Below are 22,178 nucleotides of genomic sequence, written 5' to 3' on the forward strand. Positions count from 1 at the left end.
GGACTCTCAACCACTGCGCCACCAGGGAAGCCCCCACATATCTTTTTGAATTAAGAGTTTTCTCTGGACATATGCCCAGGAGTGGGATTGCCGTATCATATGGTAACTCTATTTTTAGTTTTTTGAGGAAACTCCATACTGTTCTCCATGGTGGCTGCACCAATTTACATTTCCACCAACAAGGTAGGGGGGTTTCTTTTGCTCCACAACCTCGCCAGCAAATGTTGTCTGTAGACTTTTTAATGATGTCCATTCTGACTAGTGTGAGGTGATATCTCATTATAGTTTTGATTTGTGTTTCTCTAATAGTTAGCGATATTGAGTATATTTTCATGTGCCTGTATGTCTTCTTTTTCATATGCCTATCTGTATGTCTTCTTTGGAGAAATGTCTATTTAGGTTTTCAGCCCATTTTTTGATTGGGTTGTTTGTTTTTCTGATATTAAGCCACATGAGCTGTTTGTGAATTTTGGAAATTAATCCCTTGTTGGTAGCATCATTTGCAAATATTTTCTCCCAGTCTGTAAGTTTGTTTTGTTGATGGTTTCCTTTACTGTGTGAAAGCTTTTAAGTTTAATTATGTCCCATTTGTTTAGTTTTGTTTTTGTTTCCTTTACTCTAGGAGAGGGATCCAAAAAATTATTGCTATGTTTTATGTCAAAGTGTGTTCTGCCTGTATTTTCCTCTAGAGTTTTATAATGTCTGCCTTTACATTTAGGTCTTTAATCCATTTTGAGTTTATTTTTGTGTTACGGTGTTAGGGAGTGTTCTAATTTCATCCTTTCACATGTAGCTGTCCAGTTTTCCCAGCACCACTTATTGAAGAGGCTGTCTTTTCTCCATTGTATATTCTTGCCTCCTTTGTTGTATATTATTTGACCATATGTGCTTGGGTTTATTTCTGGGCTTTCTGTCCTGGTCCATTAATCTATATGTCTCTTTTTGTGCCAGTACCATACTGTTTTGATTACTGTAGGTTTATAGTATAGTCTGAAGTCAGGGAGAGTGATTTCTCAAGCTCCATTCTTCTTTCTCAGGATTGTTTTGGCTCTTCGGGGTCTTTTTTGTTTCTATACAGATTTTTAAATTTTTTTGCTCTAGTTCTGTGAAGAATGGCATTGGTAATTTGATAGGAATTGCATTGAAAGCATAGATTGCCTTGGGTAGTATGGTCATTTCAACACTATTGAGTCTTCCAATCCAAGAACACAGTATATCTTTCCATCTGTTTGTGTCACCTTCAGTTTCTTTCATTAGCATCTTATAGTTTTTGGAGAACAGGTCTTTTGTTTCCTTAGGTAGGTTTATTCCTAGGTACTTTATTTTATTCTATTTTTTGATGTGATGGGGTTGTTTCCTTAATTTCTCTTTCTGATCTTTTGTTGTTAGTGTATACAAATGCGACAGATTTCTGTATATTAATTTTGTATCCTGCAACTTTACTGAATTCATTGCTGAGCTTCAGTAGTTTTCTGGTAGTGTCTTTAGGATTTTCTATGTATACTATCATGTCATCTGAAAACAGTGACAGTTTTACTTCTTCTTTTCTAATTTGGATTCCTTTTCTTTTTCTTCTCTGAGTGCTGTGACTAGGACCTCCAAAACTATGTTGAGTAAAAGTGGCGAGGGTGGGCATTCTCACAGTTGAGTATAATGTTAGCTGTGGGTTGGTCATATATGGCCTTTATTATGTTGAGGGTATGTTCCCTCTATTCTTACTTTCTAAAGAGTTTTTTTTTAATCATAAATGGATGTTGAATTTTATCAGAAGTTTTTTCTGCATCTATTGAGATGATCATATGGTTTATATTCTTCAATTTGTTAATGTTGTGTATCACATTGATTGATTTGTGGATATTGAAAAATCCTTGCATCCCTGGGATAAATCCCACTTGGTCATATTGTATGAACCTTTTAATGTATTGTTGAGTAGGTTTGCTCGTATTTTGAGGATTTTTGCATCTATGTTCATCAGTGATATGGGGCTGTAATTTTCTTTTTTTGTGGTATCTTTGTCTGGTTTTGGTATCAGGGTGATGGTAGCCTCATAGAATGAGTTCAGAAGTCTTCCTTCCTCTCCAGTTTTTTGGAATATTTTCGGAAGGATAGGTGTTAACTCTTCTCTAAATGTTTGGTAGAAGTCACCTGTGAAGTCATCTGGTCCTGGACTTTTGTTTTTTGGGAGTTTTTAAGTTACTCTTTCAATTTCAGTTCTGATAATTGGTCTGTTCATATTTTCTCTTTGTTCTTGGTTCAAGAATTTGTCCATATCTTCTGGATTGTCCATTTTATTGGCTTATAGTTGCTTGTAGTAGTTTCATGATCCTTTGTATTTCTGTGGTGTTGGATGTAACTTTTCCTTTTTCATTTCTGATTTTATTGATTTGGGCCCTCTCCCTTCTTTTCTTGAGTCTGGCTAAAGTTTTATCAATTTTGTTTGTTTTTTCAAAGAATTAGATTTCAGTGGTCTTTTCTATTGATTTTTTAATCTCTATTTCATTTATTTCAGCTCTGATCTTTATGATTTCTTTTCTTCTACTAACTTTTGCTTTTGTTTGTTCTTTATTCTTGTTGCTTTAGGCGTGAGGTTAGGTTGTTTGAGATTTTTCTTGTTTCCAGAGGTAAGCTGGAACTTGCTGTAAACTTCCCTCTGTAGAACTGCTTCTGCTGCATCCCATAGGTTTTGGATTATCATGCTTTCATTTTCATTTGTCTCTAGGTATATTTTGATTTCTTCTTTGATTTCTTCATTGAGCCATTGGTTGTTTAGCAGCATATCGTTTAGCATCCATGTGTTTGTATTTTTTGCAGTTTTTTCTTGTAGTTGATTTTTAGCCTCATAGTGTTGTGGTCAGAAAGGATGCTTGATATTTCAGTTTTCTTATATTTAGCAAGGCTTGCTTTGTGGCCCTGCATGTGATCTATCCTGGATAATGTTCTGTGTGCACTTGAAAAGAATATGTATCTTGATCAAATTGATGTTCATCGTCTATTTGTGGCACCTGAATGTGGGTGGAAGAAAATCCCCAAGTCTGCTAATGGTCTCACTTTATATTTGTGATTAGTAACTCTAGTTAATTCATTTTCCCACTCTCCTGAATGACTATTTTAGTTTCCCCCTCTGTCTCTTATATGATTATAGGTTTTACCATGATAAAAAAATATGAACCTCTGAGTATGTGTAAAATGTAATGTTGAGGGATCATATTTGTCCTGGAGAACATTCTGTCAGAATTCTAACTGTATATAAGCATCTGAGGTTTATTTATCTTTGGTCAGTTCTCGGATTTACAGATTACTGCTCTACTAAAAGAGATTCAGTCATTGTGACATTTTAATATGTAACTTTTTTTCCTCAAAATTTTCTATTGCTCATTAAGTAAAGGTGAAAGACTATTATCTCTTGGCAAGTATAGTTATAATCAGAAGTCATAATTAGCATTCATTTTTTAACAGAAAGCATTATTTAACGTATATTTAAGTGTGTACTTTTTCTGCTACCCCTAAATTTCAGAAGGCTAAGGCTGGAATGCTTGATTTTCTACACCTGTGAAGAGAGACATAGCTGGGTATATGTCATTACTGAGCCACTACCCAGAATGTACTTTCTTTCTGGGAAAATTTGCTGGTATAGCATTTGGAACATGGTTTCTCATTTTATGCATTTCAAGGGACAGAAATTACATACACAAAACTATTTTCAAAAGTAGTTAAATATTCTAAAATATAGATGGATATGCATATGAATTCTGAAATAAAAGTAACTTTCTCTTTTTTTCATAAGGTTGAGAATGATCTGAATTCATTCTTGGTATGTTGTTCACAACTTGCAGCTCAGTTAGAAGCAGCAGCTAAGGAAGAACATAATGTACGTATTCTGTGGAAACTGCTAAGCATAAAATATTGCTTAATATTTTAATTATAAGCTACTAATAATATTAATAAAACAAGATAAACTGATAATTACTATTCATTATTATTAACAATCATTTTAATAATAAAATATTTAAAGTTATATTGGTTGTTTGATCTTGAATATGATAATCCAGGCAGCAATATTAGTCTAGATATAGTGCCTTAAGTAGTTATAAAGAGCATTGGAGGGCTTCCCTGGTGGCGCAGTAGTTGAGAGTCCGCCTGCCGATGCAGGGGACATAGGTTTGTGCCCTGGTCCGGGAAGATCCCACATGCCGCGGAGCGCCTAGGCCCGTGAGCCATGGCCGCTGAGCCTGCGCGTCTGAAGCCTGTGCTCTGCAACGGGAGAGGCCACAACAGTGAGAGGCCCGCGTAACGCAAAAAAAAAAGAAAAAAGCATTGGAAAGCATTATTTATCGTAGGCGTTTATGTCTGTGAATTGTCCTTTATGTACAGCATTGACTGGGTCATTAATATTTTCATATGTAGTATTTATATCTTACTGTGTTTTTTAAATAAGTACATTTATATTACAAAAGTAATGGCATAAATAATGAAAATTTAAAAATGAAGGCATACAAAAAGAAAATAAAAGTCATCATAATCCTGTTTCCCTGAGATAACTCTTGTCAACATATTTTTGTTTACCTTCTTATTTTTTCATAGTTATACATATTATTCTTTAGAAATTAAATAATACCATATGTATTATTTGGTAATACATTTTCTTATTTTGTGAGTTTTGAAAAATAACATTCATTGTGTTTTAGCTGATTTTGAAAGTATTGTGGAACATTTAAAGAAGTATGAAAAGTACATAGGAAAATAAATTATGTGTAATGTTACTCTGATGCATAAGCATTAGTAACATTATAAAATATACTTTCTCATGTTTTGCTATATATATACACACACACACACATATATATATATTTATATACACACTTTTTCTAATTTTTTAATTGGAAAATGAACATAAAGTATACTATCTTAAGCATTTTTAAGTGTACAGTTCAGTGGTGTTAAGTACATTTATATTGTGTAACCATCACTGCCTTCCACTACAGAGCTCTTTTCATCTTGCAAAACTGAAACTGTATGCATTAAACAATAACTTCCTGTGACCCCCTCTGTTTGGCCCCTAGTAATCACCATTCTACTCTCAGTTACTATGAGGGGTTGTTTTTGTTTGTTTTGATTTCATGTATAAATGGGGTCATGAAATATTTTTCTTTCTGTGTCTGGCTTGTTTCATTTACCATAGTGTCTTACAGATTCATCAATGTTGTCACAAATGGCAGGTTTTCCTTCTTTTTTTTAATGCCTGAATAATATTCCATTTTGTATGTATATCACAATTTCTTTATCCATTCATCCATTGACGGACACTTAGACTTTTTCGATATCTTGGCTATTGTGAATAATGCTGCAAAGACCATGGGAGTGCAGATATCTTTTTGAGATACTGATTTTGTTTCCTTTGGATATATACCTGAAAGTGGGATTGCTGGATCATATGGTACTTATATTTTTAATTTTTTTTAGAAACCTACATACTGTTTTCCATAGTTGCTATATCAATTTACATACCCACCAACAGTGCATGAGGGTTCCCTCTCTCCACATCCTGATCAGTGCTTATTTTCTCTTAATACACATTTTCACAGGTATGAGGTGATATCTCATATGATTTTAATTTGCATTTCCCTGATGATGAGTGATGTTGAACACCTTTTCATGTACCCGTTGTTCATTTGTATGTCTTATTTGGAAAAATGTCTATTCATTTTTTATTTCTTTGCCCATTTTAAAATCAGGTTATTTGTTATTTTGCTATTTAGTTGCATGAGTTCCTTATATATTCTAGATATTAAGCCTTTTTACAGTAATATATATGGCTTGCAAATATTTGCTCCCCTTCCATAGATTGCCTTTTCATTTTGTTGGTTTCCTTTGATGTGTGGTGACTTTTTAATTTGATGTAGACCCATTTGTTTATTTTTTTCATTCTTTTTCAAAGTTTTATTTTTTTCTATGTATTTATTTATGTATTTATTTTGGCTGCACTGGGTCTTAGTTGCGGCATGCAAGCTTCGTGGTTGTGGCATGCAGACATCTTAGTTGTAGCATGTGGACTTCTTAGTTGTGGCATGTGGACTCTTAGTTGTGGCATGCATGTGGGATCTAGTTCCCAAAACAGGGATTGAGCCCAGGCCCTCTGCATTGGAAGCGCAGAGTCTTACCCACTGGACCACCAGGGAAGTCTCGCATTAGTTTATTTTTGCTTTTGTTAAGCTTGGGCTTTAGGTGTCATGTCCAAGAAATCATTGCCAAATCCAATTTCCTGACACTTTTCCCCTGTGTTTTCTTCCAGCAGTTTAATAGGTTTAGATCTTGTATTCAGGTTATGGATCCATTTTGAGTTAATTTTTATACATAGTGTAAGGGAAGGATGAACTTTATTCTTTGCATGTGGATATCTAATTTTTTCAGCATTATTTGTTGACGAGATGGTTCTTTCCCCATTGGTACTCTTGTATAAAATCATTTTGCCATGTATAATAGGGTTTATTTCTGGGTTTTCAATTCTGTTCCATTGGTTTATATATCTTTTAAATTATTTTTTATTTTTATTTTTAAAAATCTCGATATTGGGCTTCCCTGGTGGCGCAGTGGTTGAGGGTCCGCCTGCCGATGCAGGGGATGCAGGTTCGTGCCCTGGTCTGGGAAGATCCCACGTGCCGCGGAGCGGCTGGGCCCGTGAACCATGGCCCATGAGCTTGTGCATCCGGAGCCTGTGCTCCACAGCGGGAGAGGCCACAACAGTGAGAGGCCCGCGTACCACAAAAAAAAAAAAAAAAAATTTAGGTATCATTCACATATAACACTGTATTAGTTTTAGGTATACATATGTATCTATCTTTATGACAGTGCAGCACTGTCTTAATTACTTTTGCTGTAATGTATCTTGAAATCAGGAAGGTTGAGGCCTATGACTTTGTTTTGATTTTTTAAGATTGTTTTGGCAATTTGGGGGCCCTTGATATTCCATATGAATGATAGTATTTTTTCTATTTCTGCAGAAAATGCCATTGGGATTTTGATAGGGATTGCACTGGCTATTATGTACATTTTAACAGTAGTAAGTCTTCCAATCCATGACCATGGGGTGTCTTTCCGTCTATTTGTATCTTGTTTAATTTCTTTTAGCAATGTTTTATAGTTCCCTCTGTTAAAATCTTTCATCTCCGTGGTTTATTTTATTCCTAAATATTTTTATGTTTTTTGATGCTATAGTAAATTGGATTATTTTCTTAATTTTCTTTTTGGATTGGTCATTGTTAACATATACGAATGCAACTGACTTTTTTTTTCCAACATCTTTATTGGAGTATAATTGCTTTACAGTGTTTTAGTTTCTGCTGTATAACAAAGTGAATCAGCTATATGTGTACATATATCCCCATATCCCCTCCCTCTTGCATCTCCCTCCCACCCTCACTATCCCACCGGTCTAGGTGGTCACAAAGCACCGAGCTGATCTCCCTGTGCAATGCGGCTGCTTCCCACTAGCTATCTATTTTACATTTGGTAGTGTATGTATGTCAGTGCTACTCTCTCACTTCGTCCCAGCTTACCCTTCCCCATCCCCGTGTTTTCAAGTCCATTCTATACCTCTGCATCTTTATTCCTGTTCTGCCCCTAAGTTCATCAGAACCATTTTTGTTTTTTTAGACTCCATATATATGTGTTAGCATATGGTATTTGTTTTTCTCTCTCTGACTTATTTCACTTTGTATGAGAGACTCTAGGTTCATCCACCTCACTACAAATAACTCAATTTCTTTTTTTTTTATGGCTAAGTAATATTCCATTGTATATATGTGCCACATCTTCTTTATCCATTCATCTGTTGATGGACACTTAGGTTGCTTCCATGTCCTGGCTCTATTGTAAATAGTGCTGCAATGAACATTGTGGTGCATGGCTCTCTCTTTTTTTTTTTTTTTTGCGGTACGTGGGCCTCTCACTGTTGTGGCCTCTCCCGTTGCGGAGCACAGGCTCCGGATGCGCAGGCTTAGCGGCCATGGCTCATGGGCCCAGCCGCTCCACGGCATGTGGGATCTTCCCGGACCGGGGCATGAACCCGTGTCCGCTGCATCGGCAGGTGGACTCTCAACCACTGCGCCACCAGGGAAGCCCCATGACTCTTTTTGAATTATAGTTTCCTCAGGGTATAGGCCCAGTAGTGGGATTGCTGGGTCATATGGTCTATTTTTAGTTTTTTAAGGAACCTCCATACAGTTCTCCGTAGTGGCTGTATCAATTTACATTCCCACTAACAGTGCAAGAGGGTTCCCTTTCCTCCACAGCCTCTCCAGCATTTATTGTTTGTAGATTTTTTTGATGATGGCCATTATGACTGGTGTGAAGTGATACCTCATTGTAGTTTTGATTTGCGTTTCTTTAATGATTAGTGATGTTGAGCATCCTTTCATGTGTTTGTTGGCAATCTGTATATCTTCTTTGGAGAAATGTCTATTTAGATCTTCTATCCTTTTTGTATTGGGTTGCTTTTTTTTAGATATTGAACTGCATGAGCTGGTTGTATATTTTGGAGATTAATCCTTTGTCAGTTCCTTCATTTGCAAATATTTTCTTCCACACTGAGGGTTTTCTTTTCACCTTGTTGGTGGTTTCCTTTGCTGTGCAAAAGCTTTGTAAGTTTCATTAGGTCCCATTTGTTTATTTTTGTTTTTATTTCCATTTCTCTAGGAGGTGGGTCAAAAAGGATCTTGCTGTGATGTATGTCAAAGATTGTTCTTCCTATGTTTTCCTCTAAGAGTTTTATAGTGTCTGGCCTTACATTTAGGTCTTTAGTCCATTTGGAGTTTATTTTAATGTATGGTGTTAGGGAGTGTTCTAATTTCATTCCTTTACATGCAGCTGTCCTGTTTTCCCAGCACCACTTATTGAAGGGGCTGTCTTTCTCCATTGTATATTCTTGCTTCCTTTATCAAAATTAAGGTGACTGTAAGTGCGTGGGTTTACCTCTGGGTTTTCTATCCTGTTCCGTTGATCTATATTTCTGTTTTTGTGCCAGTACCATATTGTCTTGATTACTGTAGCTTTGTAGTATAGTCTGAAGTCTGGAAGCCTGACTCCTCCATCTCCGTTTTTCTTTCTCAGGATTGCTTTGGCTATCCGGGGTCTTTTGTGTTTCCATACAAATTGTGAAATTTTTTGTTCTTGTTCTGTGAAAAATGCCATTGGCAGTTTGTTTAGGATTGCTGTGAATATGTAGATCGCTTTTGGTAGTAGAGTCATTTTCACAATGTTGATTCTTCCATTCCAAGAACATGGTATATCTCTCCATTTGTTTGTACCACCTTTAATTTCTTTCATCAGTGTCTTATAGTTTTCTGCATACAGGTCTTTTGTCTCCTTAGGTAGGTTTATTCCTAGGCATTTTATTCTTTTTGTTGCAGTGGTAAGTGGGACTGTTTCCTTAATTTCTATTTCAGATTTTTCATCATTCGTGTATAGGAATGCAAGAGATTTCTGTGCATTAATTTTGTATTCTGCCACTTTACCAAATTCATTGATTAGCTTTAGTAGTTTTCTGGTAGCATCTTTAGGATTCTCTATGTACAGTATCATGTCATCTGCAAACAGTGACAGCTTTACTTCTTCTTTTCCGATTTGGATTCCTTTTATTTCCTTTTCTTCTCTGATTGCTGTGGCTAAAACTTCCAAAACTATATTAAATAAGAGTGGTGAGAGTGGGCAACCTTGTCTTGTTCCTGATTTTAGTGGAAATGCTTTCAGATTTTCAACATTGAGAATGATGTTGGCTGTGGGTTTGTCATATATGGCCTTTATTATGTTGAGTTAAGTTCCCTCTATGCCTAGTTTCTGGAGAGTTTTTATAAATAGATGTTGAATTTTGTCAAAAGCTTTTTCTGCATTTACTGAGATTATCATATGGTTTTTATCCTTCAGTTTGTTAATATGGTGTGTCACATTGATTGATTTGAATATATTGAAGAATCCTTGCATTTCTTTATCAAGTGGATAAACCCCATTTGATCATGGTGTATGATCCTTTTAATGTGCTGTTGGATTCTGTTTGCTAATATTTTGTTGAGGATTTCTGCATCCATGTTCATCAGTGATATTGGCCTGTAGTTTTCTTGTTTTGTAACATCTTTTTCTGGTTTTGGTATCAGGGTGATGGTGGCCTCATAGAATGAGTTTGGGAGTGTTACTCCCTTGGCTATATTTTGGAAGAGTTTAAGAAGGATAGGTGTTACCTCTTCCCTAAATGTTTGATAGTATTTGCCTGTGAATCCATCGGTCCTTGGCTTTTGCTTGTTGGAAGATGTTAAATCACAGTTTTCAATTTCAGTGCTTGTGATTGGTCTGTTTATATTTTCTATTTCTTCCTGGTTCAGTCTCAGAAGGTTGTGCTTTTCTAAGAATTTGTCCATTTCTTCCAGGTTGTCCATTTTATTGGCATTGAGTTGCTTGCAGTAATCTCTCATGGTCCTTTGTGTTTCTGCAGTGTCAGTCATTATTTCTCCTTTTTCATTTCTAATTGTGTTGATTTGAGACTTTTCCCTTTTTTTCTTGATGAGTCTGGCTAGTGGTTTATCAATTTCGTTTATCTTCTCAAAGAACCAGCTTTTAGTTTTATTGATCTTTGCTGATCTTTCCTTTATTTCTTTTTTTTTACTTCTGATCTGATCTTTATGATTTCTTTTATTCTGCTAACTTCGGAGTTTTTTTTGTTCTTCTTTCTCTAATTGCTTTAGGTGGTTTATTTGAGATTTTTCTTGTTTCTTGAGGTAGGATTGTATTGCTATAAACTTTCCTCTTAGAACTGCTTTTGCTATATACCGTAGGTTTTGGGTCATCGTGTTTTCATTGTCATTTGTTTCTAGGTATTTTTTTATTTCCTCTTTAATTTATTCAGTCATCTCTTGGTTATTTAGTAGTGTATTGTTTAGCCTCCATGTGTTTGTGTTTTTTACAGTGTTTTTCCTGTAGTTGATATCTAGTCTCATAACGTTGTGGTCAGAACAGATACTTGATACGATTTCAGTTTTCTTAAATTTACCAAGGCTTGATTTGTGACCCAACATATGATCTATCCTGGAGAATGTTCCATGAGCACTTGAGAAGAATGTGTATTCCATTGTTTTTGGATGGAATGTCCTATAAATATCAATGAAGTCCATCTTGTTTAATGTATCGTTTAAAGCTTGTGTTTCCTTATTTATTTTCATTTTGGATGATCTGTCCATTCGTGAAAGTGGGGAGTTAAAGTCCCCTCCTATGATTGTGTTACTGTCGATTCCCCTTTTATGGCTGTTAGTATTTGCGTTATGTATTGAGGTGCTCCTGTGTGCATAAATATTTATAATTGTTATTCTTGGATTGATCCCTTGATCATTATTTTGTGTCCTCCTTTGACTCTTGTAGTAGTCTTTATTTTAAAGTCTATTTTGTCTGATATGAGAATTGCTACTCCAGCTTTCTTTAGATTTCCTTTTGCGTGGAATATCTTTTTCCATCCCCTCATTTTCAGTCTGTATGTGTCCGTAGGTCTGAAGTGGGTCTCTTGTAGACAGCATATATATGGGTCTTGTTTTTGTATCCATTCAGCGAGCCTGTGTCTTTTGCTTGGAGCATTTAATCCATTCACGTTTAAGGTAGTTATCGATATGTATGTTCCTCTTACCATTTTCTTAATTGTTTTGGGTTTGTTTATGTAGGTCCTTTTCTTCTCTTGTGTTTCCCACTTAGAGAAGTTCCTTTAGCATTTGTTGTAGAGCTGGTTTGGTGGTGCTGAATTCTCTTAGCTTTTGCTTGCCTGTATACCTTTGATTTCTCCATCGAATCTGAATGAGATCCTTGACGGGTAGAGTAATCTTGGTTGTAGGTTCTTCCTTTTCATCACTTTAAATATGTCATGCCACTCCCTTCTGGCTTGTAGAGTTTCTGCTGAGAAATCAGCTCTTACCCTATGGGAGTTCCCTTGTTTGTTATTTGTTGTTTTTCCCTTGCTGCTTTCAATAATTTTTCTTTGTCTTTAATTTTTTGCAATTTGATTACTATACGTCTTGGCGTGTTTCTCCTTGGGTTTATCCTGTATGGTACTCTCTGCTTTTTCTGGATTTAGGTGGCTGTTTCCCTTCCCATGTTAGGGAAGTTTTTGACTATAATCTCTTCAAATATTTTCTCGGGTCCTTTCTCTCTCTCTTCTCCTTCTGGGACCCCTTTAATGTGAATATTGTTGTGTTTAATGTTGTCCCAGATGTCCCTTAGGCTGTCTTCATTTCTTTTCGTTCTTTTTTCTGTTCCGCAGCAGTGAATTCCACCATTCTGTCTACCAGGTCACTTGTCCGTTCTTCTGCCTCAGTTATTCTGCTGTTGATTCCTTCTAGTGTATTTTTCATTTCAGTTATTGTATTGTTCATCTCTGTTTGTTCTTTAATTCTTCTAGGTAAATATTTCTTGCATCTTCTCGATCTTTGCTTCCATTCTTTTTCCGAGTTCCTGGGTCATCTTCAGTATCATTTTTCTGAATTCGTTTTCTGGGAAGTTGCCTATCTCCACTTCATTTAGTTGTCTTTTCTGGGGTTTTGTCTTGTTTCTTCATCTGGTACATAGCCCTCTGTCTTTTAATCTTGTCTGTCTTTCTGTGAATGTGGTTTTTGTTCCACAGGCTGCAGGATTATTGTTCTTGCTTCTGATGTCTGCCCTCTGGTGGATGAGGCTATCTAAGAGGCTTGTGTAAGTTTCCTGATGGGAGGGACTGGTGGTGGGTAAAGCTGGCTGTTGCTCTGGTGGGAAGAGCTCAGTAAAACTTTAATCTGCTTGTCTGCTGATGGGTGGGGCTGTGTTCCTTCCCTGTTGGTTGTTTGGCCTGAGGTGACCCAACAGGGGAGCCTACCCAGGCTCTTTGGTGCAGCTAATGGTAGACTCTGGGAGGGCTCACGCCAAGGAGTACTTCCCAGAACTTCTGCTGCCAGTGTCATTGTCCTCACGGTGAGACACAGCCACGCTCTGCCTCTGCAGGCGACCCTGCAACACTAGCCAGGTAGGTCTGGTTCAGTCTCCTGTGGCGTCACTGCTCCTTCCCCTGTGTCCCGATGCACACACTACTTTGTGTGTGCTGTCCAAGAGTAGAGTTTCTGTTTCCCCGAGTCCTGTCGAAGTCTTGTAATCAAATCCCACTAGCCTTCAAAGTGTAATTCTCTAGGAACACCTGCTCCCATTGCCGGATGCCCAGGTTGGGAAGTTTGATGTGGGACTTGGAACCTTCACTCCAGTGGGTGGACTTCTGTGGTATAAATGTTCTCCAGTCTGTGAGTCACCCACCCAGCAGTTATGGGATTTGATTTTACTGTGATTGGGCCCCTCCTACCATCTCATTGTGGCTTCTCCTTTGTCTCTGGATGTGGGGTATTTTTTTTGGTGAGTTCCAGTGTCTTCCTGTCGATGATTGTTCTGCAGTTAGTTGTGATTCCCAGAGATCTCACAAGCGGGAGTGATAGCCCGTCCTTCTACTCCGCCATCTTGAACGCAGCCTCTCCTTTAGCTTTTGAGCATGTTTAAGGCGGTAGATTTAAAGTTTTTGTCTACTAAGTCCAATATGTGAGTTTCCTCAGGGACAATGTTTGTTTATTTTTCCAAGGAATTAGTCGTACTTTCTTGTTCTTGTGAATGCTTCATAAGTTTTGTTGAAAACTAGACATTTTAAATTTTATAACTCTGGACATCAGATTTTCCTCTCCTCAAATTTTATTCTTATTTCTTGCTGTGAGTATTGATTGTTTAGTGATTTTCCTAAACTATTATTTTATAAAATAGATTTTATTTTAAGAGCAGTTTTATGTTCTCAGCAAAGCTGTGCAGATAGTACGGAGAATTCCCATATACCCCTTTTTCCCACTTGCACAACCTCCCCTACTATCAACATTGTGCACCAGAGTGATATCTTTTTTATGAATTATGAACCTATATTGACAGCATTATCACCCAAAGTCCATAGTTTACATAAGGTTTCCTCTTGGTGTTGTACATTCTGTGGGTTTTAACTAATGTATGATGACATGCATCCACAATGATGCTATCATACAGAATAGTTTCACTGCCCTAAAAATCCTCTCTGCTCCACTTATGCATCCCTTCCTGCCCCCTAAAAATCCTGGAAGCTTCTGATTTTTATGTTTCCATAGTTTTCCTTTTTTACCATGTTGTATAGTTGGAATTATACAGTTTGGAGTGTTTTTGGATTGGCTTATTTCACTTAGTAGTAAGGATTTAAGATTCCTATATGTCTTTTCATGGATTGATAGCTCATTTGTTTTTAGTGCAGAATAATCCATTGTCTTGTGCCACAGGTTGTTTATCTATTTACCTACTGAAAGGCAGCATGCTTCCTTCCAAGTTTCAGCAATTACAAATAAAGATGCTATAAACATCTGTGTGCAGGTTTTTTTATGTCTATAAGTTTTCAATTCATTTGGGTAAACACCAAGTAGTAAGTGTATGTTTAATTACTAAAAAAATCCCTCAAAACTTGGCCCCATCCCCAGAATTTTTAACTCTCAAGCTTGTCCATGCTGAGCCTGCAGCGATTCATCATTTACACTTTAGGTTTTTGTACCCCAGTACTGTGGAGGTTTGTGCTCACAGATTTCTGCTCCAGTAATTTGTGATCTTCTGTCTTGCCTGTCTCTCTAATTTTGGAGGCCATGGTTTTTGCTCTGTGACTTTAGTACTGTGATAGATTTAAGAAGATTTGTTGATTTTTAATTTGTTCAGCTTTTTACTTGTTGTTAGGACAATGTGGTGGATCTAGTCTCCTTACATGCCAAATTGGAAAATAGAAATCTAAACTATTTATTTTTCAAGTCTGTAGTTTTTGTTGTGTTTCATCTCTCAGGTTTCTGTTCTATAGATGTGGTCAACTAGTGGGTTTGACAAGAGATTTCCTTAAGTGCCTGGAGCCACAAAAACATAAAGAAAAGGAGAAAAAAAATATTCTCCTGGCATTTGAAGACTGGCTCTGTTTTGAGGCACTTCTTTAAAACTTAGCCAGGCTGTTTACAGAACTGCCTTAGCCTTAATTTTCTACTTGTGTGGAGCTAAAGATGAGGCAGAGGTGAAAGTTTAGTGTCTACTACGATATTTTCTGAGCATGAGTCCTGCCCTGGGCAAGTGTGTAGCTTACTAGATTCCCCCTAATATATGGGAATTTCAAAATCCTTATTTTTCCAAAATAACTCTCTCCAGTTTTTACTTCTAGGCTTTGACATGTATATCGTTTGCCTCAGCTATAATCATTTTCTCCAGGGAGCAGTGGCTTGTTTAACTACCTTTCAGTTTTTTTGAGGAATACTCTCCACTTCGCTGGTTTTCTGCCCTGAGAGAGTTCTGAGATGAAACAAAGGGTAAAAGCTACAAGTCCTTCAAGCAACCTCTAGACAGGACAAAATAGAAAAACACAATTCCTCTTTTTTCCTCCAGAACTGTAATATATACCCACACCAGGAATGGAGGCTGCAGTCTTTAAGACTGCCAGTGCTCTGGGGAAGTGGGTGGGGCAAGGCTAAGTTTAAATGCCGCAAAGGTCTCCTAGCATGTTTAACCTGCATTTTTCTTGATCCATCACTATTTGGCTCCTGTAAAGCCTTCACTGTTTCCCAGAGTTTTCACAAAGTTGATTGTAACAGTTTTTGCTCACTTTTTCTTCAGTGTTTTCTGTGAAGGATAGGCCCTTGGAACTCCCTACAGCCATTTTTGCTGTCATCACTCCCTAATTCCCCAAATAGGTTTACCTTTCTGGTGGAAATTTGCAACTGACTGTGAATTTTATATAGAAGTTAAATGGACCAAGAATAACCAAGTGAGTTCTGAAGACAAAGAACAGGTGAGAGTACTTGCCCTAGCAGGTATCAAGACTTGTTAGAAAGCTATATTAATTATGGTTGTGTGCTTTTGGTGCAAGGTTAGATAGACCAATGGAATTGAATAAAGGCTCAGAAATAGACCCTTTTATATATGGAAAATTTTATTAATGATAGAGAAGTAGTAGCATAATAAATGGCCCTGGAACAGTGGTTATTTATAAGATAAAAAAAGTTTATTCTTTATAGTATATACAAAAATCATTTTCTGATGGACTAAAGACCTAATAAAAAATCAAAAGCAATAACATATTTAGAAACAGATATAGGAGGCTGTCGTTATGACCTGGAGCAAGGAACAATTACAGAAGAATATATAAGTCATAAAGGGAAAGATTGCTAAATTCAACTATATTAAAACCTCTATTGTGTAAAAAATTCATAAAGAGAAGTGCAGGAGAAGTTTCAAATAGCGGAAAATACTTAGATCGCATATATCAGACAGAGGAAATCCAGAGTATATAGATAACATTTACCTGTCAGTAAGTATAAGGTAAATCAATACAAGATGCTCAAAGGAGATAAAAAAGGTGTTTGCAAAGGAGGAAATACAAGTAGCCCATAAAAATATCAAGATTTATTCTACCCCTTTAGTAATTTTTAGTATCCAGGGAATGTGATTATGGATGTTAACATCATAAAAAAGTAAAATGTTGACTTTTAAACAAGGTTTTATAAAATTCTTCCATTGAGTGCATATTTCCTTCCAGTACTGCCCAACATTGCTCTACCTTTTCCCACACAGTACTCTTCAAAAATATTCTTATACTTACTTCATATTTCTCCCATTTATCTGTACTTCAGTTTGCCTTCTGCCCCCAATGTCCACTGAACTAGCCATCTGAAGATAGTAATGACTCCCATAGTGTTAAATCAAGTGTGCATCTTTCTTGACACCTCAGCAGATTTGACATTGTTGACCATTTTGTTCTTGAAGTGCCTTTCCCTTGGCTTCTGTGACACCCTGTGTCTATCTGGTATGTCAGTTTCATATTACTATTATTTTCCTTTTTTTTAAAAAACACTATGCTATCTATCTTCTCTTTAGGAAGCTTTTTATAACAGCTACGTTAAATGCCAGCCCCATTAACAATTTTGTAGAGTAGGGTATTTCCTTGTTACTTTGCTTATAGCTTTTTCTTGTGTTCACTTTTCTGAGATTAACTTATTGTTTTGCTAGGTTAGAATGTGTGGTAAAATAGTTTCTAAATCTCTGAATTCTTGAAAATAGTTGCATTTTGGCTTCACATTTAAATGATAATATCTTCAAAATTAGAATGGAGGTTTAATATTTCCCCCAAGAACTTTATAGACGTTGCTCCGTAGTATCATATAATTTTTCTTCTGTTTAGTGTTATGTGTCTAATGTTGGTTTTCCTCACTTCTGGGCAATTTTCATATTCCACTTATTTTTATCAATAATGTCCTACATTCAGCAGTACCAGTAATAATTGATGATGTGTTATTGATGGTTCAGTATTTAAGAAAGCCACTGTTCTCTAGGCTTTAAGTGGTTTAAGTAATTGTAGAACCCTGACTGCAATGAGTGGATGAATTGATACATACAAGGGATTCCCATTACGTTCCCAGACAGGAAAGGAGATTTTGAGAACCTTGGAATCTCTCCAGATAGTGGAAAGAATGACTTTATTGCAAGGTAGTATGCCTTATTGGCATAAATCCTTATACAGCTGAAAATATTTTCCTTCAGATGTGGACATTAATTTGCTGTGGTATGTTTTCTTGAGGGTCTCAGCCCTTTTTGCTTAGACCTATGCTTTCTTATTACTTAGTGCAGTGATTCTTAAACTTTAGCATGCAAAGGAATCAACTGGAGGGATAGATAGTTTAAATACAAATTACTGGTCCTACTTCCAGAGCTTTGGAGTCAGTAGGCTGGGGTGGGGCCTAGTAATCTGCATTACAAACAAATATGGTTGTTTAGGTGATGCTGATGCTTTTGGTTGTGGTGTCACAGTTTTTGAACTGTTGATCTAGAGTTGGTGTAAAAGAAGAGAAATTTAGACTAGCCTGATTTTTTTCAGTTAAGCAACTTTTCTTCTGCCTGAATGCATGTAATACAATTTTTCTTTAATAATGTAATTCGAAACTTTTATTTGGTTGTAATAGAGTGGGTCTGGTTGTTTTTTGTGGCAAATGTAATCAGGTTAGCATTACATTTAGTAAATGGTAAATATTGGTAGTTCGGACCGTGTGATAGGTTTTGTATATTCATTTTCTCTCATAATCTCCCAAACCAGTTCTTTGCATTTTCCATTTAAAAAATCAAGTAGTAGTGTAATATTTTATATCTTGATTCTTAGACCTTTTAGCATAGCAAAGTTATATTGAAGAAATAGTGTTCATAAGATAATGCTTTTCATTATTGTACTCTCAGCTCTATGAAAAAAATAATGCTCTTCTCAGAACTTAAATTTTATTTCTTACCTATATTAAGAAAATACATGAAATCATATATGTGAATTATTTTGGGTTTTTTTAATGTAGATCTGTAACAATGGAAGATTCTTTTTCTTTTCTAGAACTAAGATGTCTATGCAAGATGTACTAAAAACTGTAAATATAAAAATATTGTGACTGGATTATAGATTTATAGTTATATTTTAGAAACTTGTGTATTTTGGTGATTGAAAATTTCAAGAGACTTGAATTAAATATTATATCATACATTGTGAGGAGTTTTATTTTTAAATGTTTTCATTAAAACTTTATTTTCAGATTTTGGAATCTCTTTTTAAGGTATGTTCAATATATTGCCTACTAAAATTTAATACAGAAATACATATAAGTGAAAAAGAGTTTTCTAAGTTTTGAGGAAGTAAAAATAACTCCCAAACTTGCTGCTATATATATTTAAAAATTTTACGTTTCAGTTACATGTTGCCTTAGCCCCATTCTGAACCCTAAGATAAAATGATGTTTGGTGTAGGACTAATATTTGATACACACACACACTCACACACACACATACACATACTCATTTATTTCACTGCAGAAATTGACTTGTCAATATTGTTTCCTTTCTGTTCCTTCTTTTATTTAAAGTGGTTTCAGCGACAGGTCAATCAGATGGAAGAGGTAAGTGTAGCATTTCTTGTTAATTAAGTTAATATTTTGTCTCATTTGAAAACCAGTTTGAGGTATAAGTTAAAAATTTTTAATAACCATTGGTTATAATCTTTTGATTTAGGTAAAGAAGGAATAAATGGGTAGACTAAAATGTTTCTTAGTGGTTTGTATACAATACTCCTGCATGTATGTGGTCTACTCTGAATTTGACCAATTCTTTCTCCTAAAATTGAAAAATGGAAAATTAATTATTATTGTTTCCATAATTTACACAAAATAGTAAATAAGTGGCAAGACAAAACTTATCAACTTAAATATTTCTCCTGTATTTAAAAAGTCATGCATAATATGCTTATTCATAAAATTATATATTTGTTTTCTTTAAATTTAATGTTATTTTAATGAGTTTTTTATACTTTTATTTTCACGTGCTTTGCCACCAGTTTGAGAAATACTGGTCTCTATCCTTATTTTGGAAAAGATTTTATGTATGCTGTTAATACAGCAGAATGATTTCCAGGATAGCCTTAGGGAATTAGAGAATTATTCTAGTTCTACCTTGGCTATGTTTGTGGTTTAGTCCTTAAAGTTCTGGGAGAAGCTGCCTGTGGGGAATGTGCCATGCCAGGGACCTTGCCAGGAAACCATCCATAGGGGTGATGCTGTTGAAATTTGCTGGAGGTGAGTACTACTAGTTACACTGGGTACTGCCCTAGGATTAAGCAGAGAGAGATGACAGAACTTGGAAGAAAAGCTTCTTCCTCCTCTAGTGTCTAGGGCCCTCTGCTGACAAAAGTTAACATCATGCTGCCTGTCAAGATAGAAATGTTCCACTACTATAAACAGGACAGTGAAGAATGGATTTTAGATGAGAGGCAATAAATTGATAATTGTAGCTGATTGCTATGTCACTTTTTAGGTTCAGTTTATGATTGATGTCCTCTTATTAGGGATCTTGCCTTTGTCCATAGAGTATTCATACAACTTCAGCTTCCCTTCCACCTGTTCTGCATCCCACAGTCTCAGACTTCCAGTACATTACCCAGTACTTACTTCCTGCTGTTATATCTTAATCCCATTCAGGTAACCATTACTAAAGTGAAGTCTCTGTTTTAAATTCCCAATGTTAGAATTTCTATTTGCTATGTCCTAAGACTATGGCTTGACTACTTTTCTTTTTTCAGCTCTTCCTCCCATCATAAGGATTAGAGTTCTCTTTTAAATATTTTGAATTGCCTTTAACTGATCCTGTTATAATTGTTATTTAACTTGCTTAAAATTCTTATATATTAAAATAATAAACAGAAGATTGAATTTGAGCTCTGACATGTAAAAGCCAACACTTAGCTATAATTCTGTTGCTAGGCAATTGCTCATATAATTTCACTAATATTGTGAAATATTAGTATGTGATTATAGCTATAGATAGATAAGAATAATACAATATTTATTTATATATGATAAATGAAATGATGAAATTTCTTTGAGGTATGGGAGAAAAATGAGTATTTCCTAAGTAACTGGCTAATTTTATTATTTTAGATAAGTAAAGATCAAACTTTTTCAGCAGAGTTTCCAGCACCTGATAAAACAGTCAGTGTAAGCATTGCACAAATAGTAAAGCAGGTGCACAAACTTGAAGAACTGAAAAATCGCCTTAAAGAAAGGTCTAAATTCACCTTCAAAGACATGTCATCTAAACCCAAGTAAGTAAAATGTAAGAGTTAAAAGAATTAGTAAGAGTGGGTATATAATTAGTAATGAATGGAAGATAATGGTTCAGATTTTATACTATACATAGAGCTTCTAAATCAAATCAGAAGATCTAGCCAGCTTGTTCCTGTTTGAAATTTTTAATAGTTTGAAATGGGACTAGGCACATGTGGCTATGAAAATTAAAGTTCAGTTAAATTTAATTAAAAAACTAATTCTTTAGTCACACTAGCCACTTTTCAAGTGCCTAGTAGCCACATGTGCCTATTGTTTGAAAGTTCTATTGGACACTGCTGGCTTTGAAATATCTGGCTTATAAACTCTTCTCTCAGTTTGATTAGGTAGCTTCCTTAATATATTTAAGGTGTAGTGAAATAGTTCATTGTTCAAGAACACCGTCATTAAAAATTGCACAGGGACAGGGATATGTTCCAAAGATAAAATTTGTACTTTTTAGTTGAGAAAATCCTTTTTTTGGTAGGTGGGAGGAAGATTCAGATGAATGATTACAAGAATACTTCCATTATCTGTTGACACTCATGTTTGATATTTGAGGTTTATCTGTCTTGAAATTAAATAGATGAATAAATCATCATCATAGAATATCTTCAGTGATTTTTTTGCACCTCCATAGTTATTTTTTCTTGTGGTGAGAACTCTTCAGATCTACCCTTTCAGCAAATTTCAGGTATACAGTACAATGGTATTATGAACAGTAAACACCATGCTAATGTTCTAAACATTAGATCTTTAGAACTTATTCAACTTATAACTGGAAGTTTGTACTTTTTGACCAACATCACCGCATTTCCCCAATCCCCCTCAGCCCCTGGCAACCACCATTTCTGCTTTCTGGTTCTAAGAATATATATATATATATATATATATATCTCATTTTGTTTATCCATTCATCTATTGATGGTTACTTTCATATCCTGGTTATTGTAAATAATGCTGCAATGAACATATGAACATTGGGGAGAATATACATTTTTGAATTAGTTTTTTTGTTTTCTCTGGAAAAATACCCAGAAGTGGAATTACTAGTTCATATGGCAGTACTATTTTTAATTTTTTGAGGAACCTCCATACTGTTTTCCATAGTGGCTACATCAGTTTGCATTTCTATCAACAGTGCATGAAGGTTCCCTTTTCTGCACATCCTTGCCCACAGTTATTTTTTTGGTCTTTTGGATGATAACCATTCTGACAGTTGGGAGGTGACTTCTCACTGTGGTTTTTGATTTGCATTTCCCTGATGATTAGCAGTGTTGAGCCTCTTTTCATGTGCCTGTTGGACATCTGCATGTCTTCTTTGAAAGAGTATTTATTCAGGTCCTCTGCCCATTTTTAATTGAATTGTTTTTTTGCTATTGTATGAGTTCTTTGTATATTTTGAATTTTAGCCTCTTACTAGATATATCATTTGTGAATGTCTTATCCCATTCATTAGGTTGCCTTTTTGTTTTGTTTTGCAAA

At 35.6% G+C, this 22,178-nt stretch overlaps 1 protein-coding gene across 4 annotated transcripts in view; it reads left to right on the forward strand.

The window, feature by feature from the left end:
* CCDC7 (coiled-coil domain containing 7) overlaps positions 1-22,178 on the forward strand; it is a 326,255-nt gene that overhangs the window by 11,164 nt on the left and 292,913 nt on the right. For all 4 annotated transcript variants that reach the window (XM_089906460.1, XM_089906462.1, XM_089906463.1 and 1 more), the window contains exons 3-6: positions 3,785-3,868; positions 18,636-18,656; positions 18,963-18,995; positions 20,529-20,692. In XM_089906460.1, coding sequence (XP_089762586.1) covers positions 3,785-3,868; positions 18,636-18,656; positions 18,963-18,995; positions 20,529-20,692 — 302 coding nt within the window. The remainder of the gene's footprint in view (positions 1-3,784; positions 3,869-18,635; positions 18,657-18,962; positions 18,996-20,528; positions 20,693-22,178) is intronic.

This window comes from Delphinapterus leucas, chromosome 2 (genome assembly GCF_059928025.1).
Source record: "Delphinapterus leucas isolate spDelLeu-1000000601 "Yukka" chromosome 2, BTC_Dleu_Yukka2, whole genome shotgun sequence".
Classification (NCBI taxonomy): domain Eukaryota; kingdom Metazoa; phylum Chordata; class Mammalia; order Artiodactyla; family Monodontidae; genus Delphinapterus; species Delphinapterus leucas.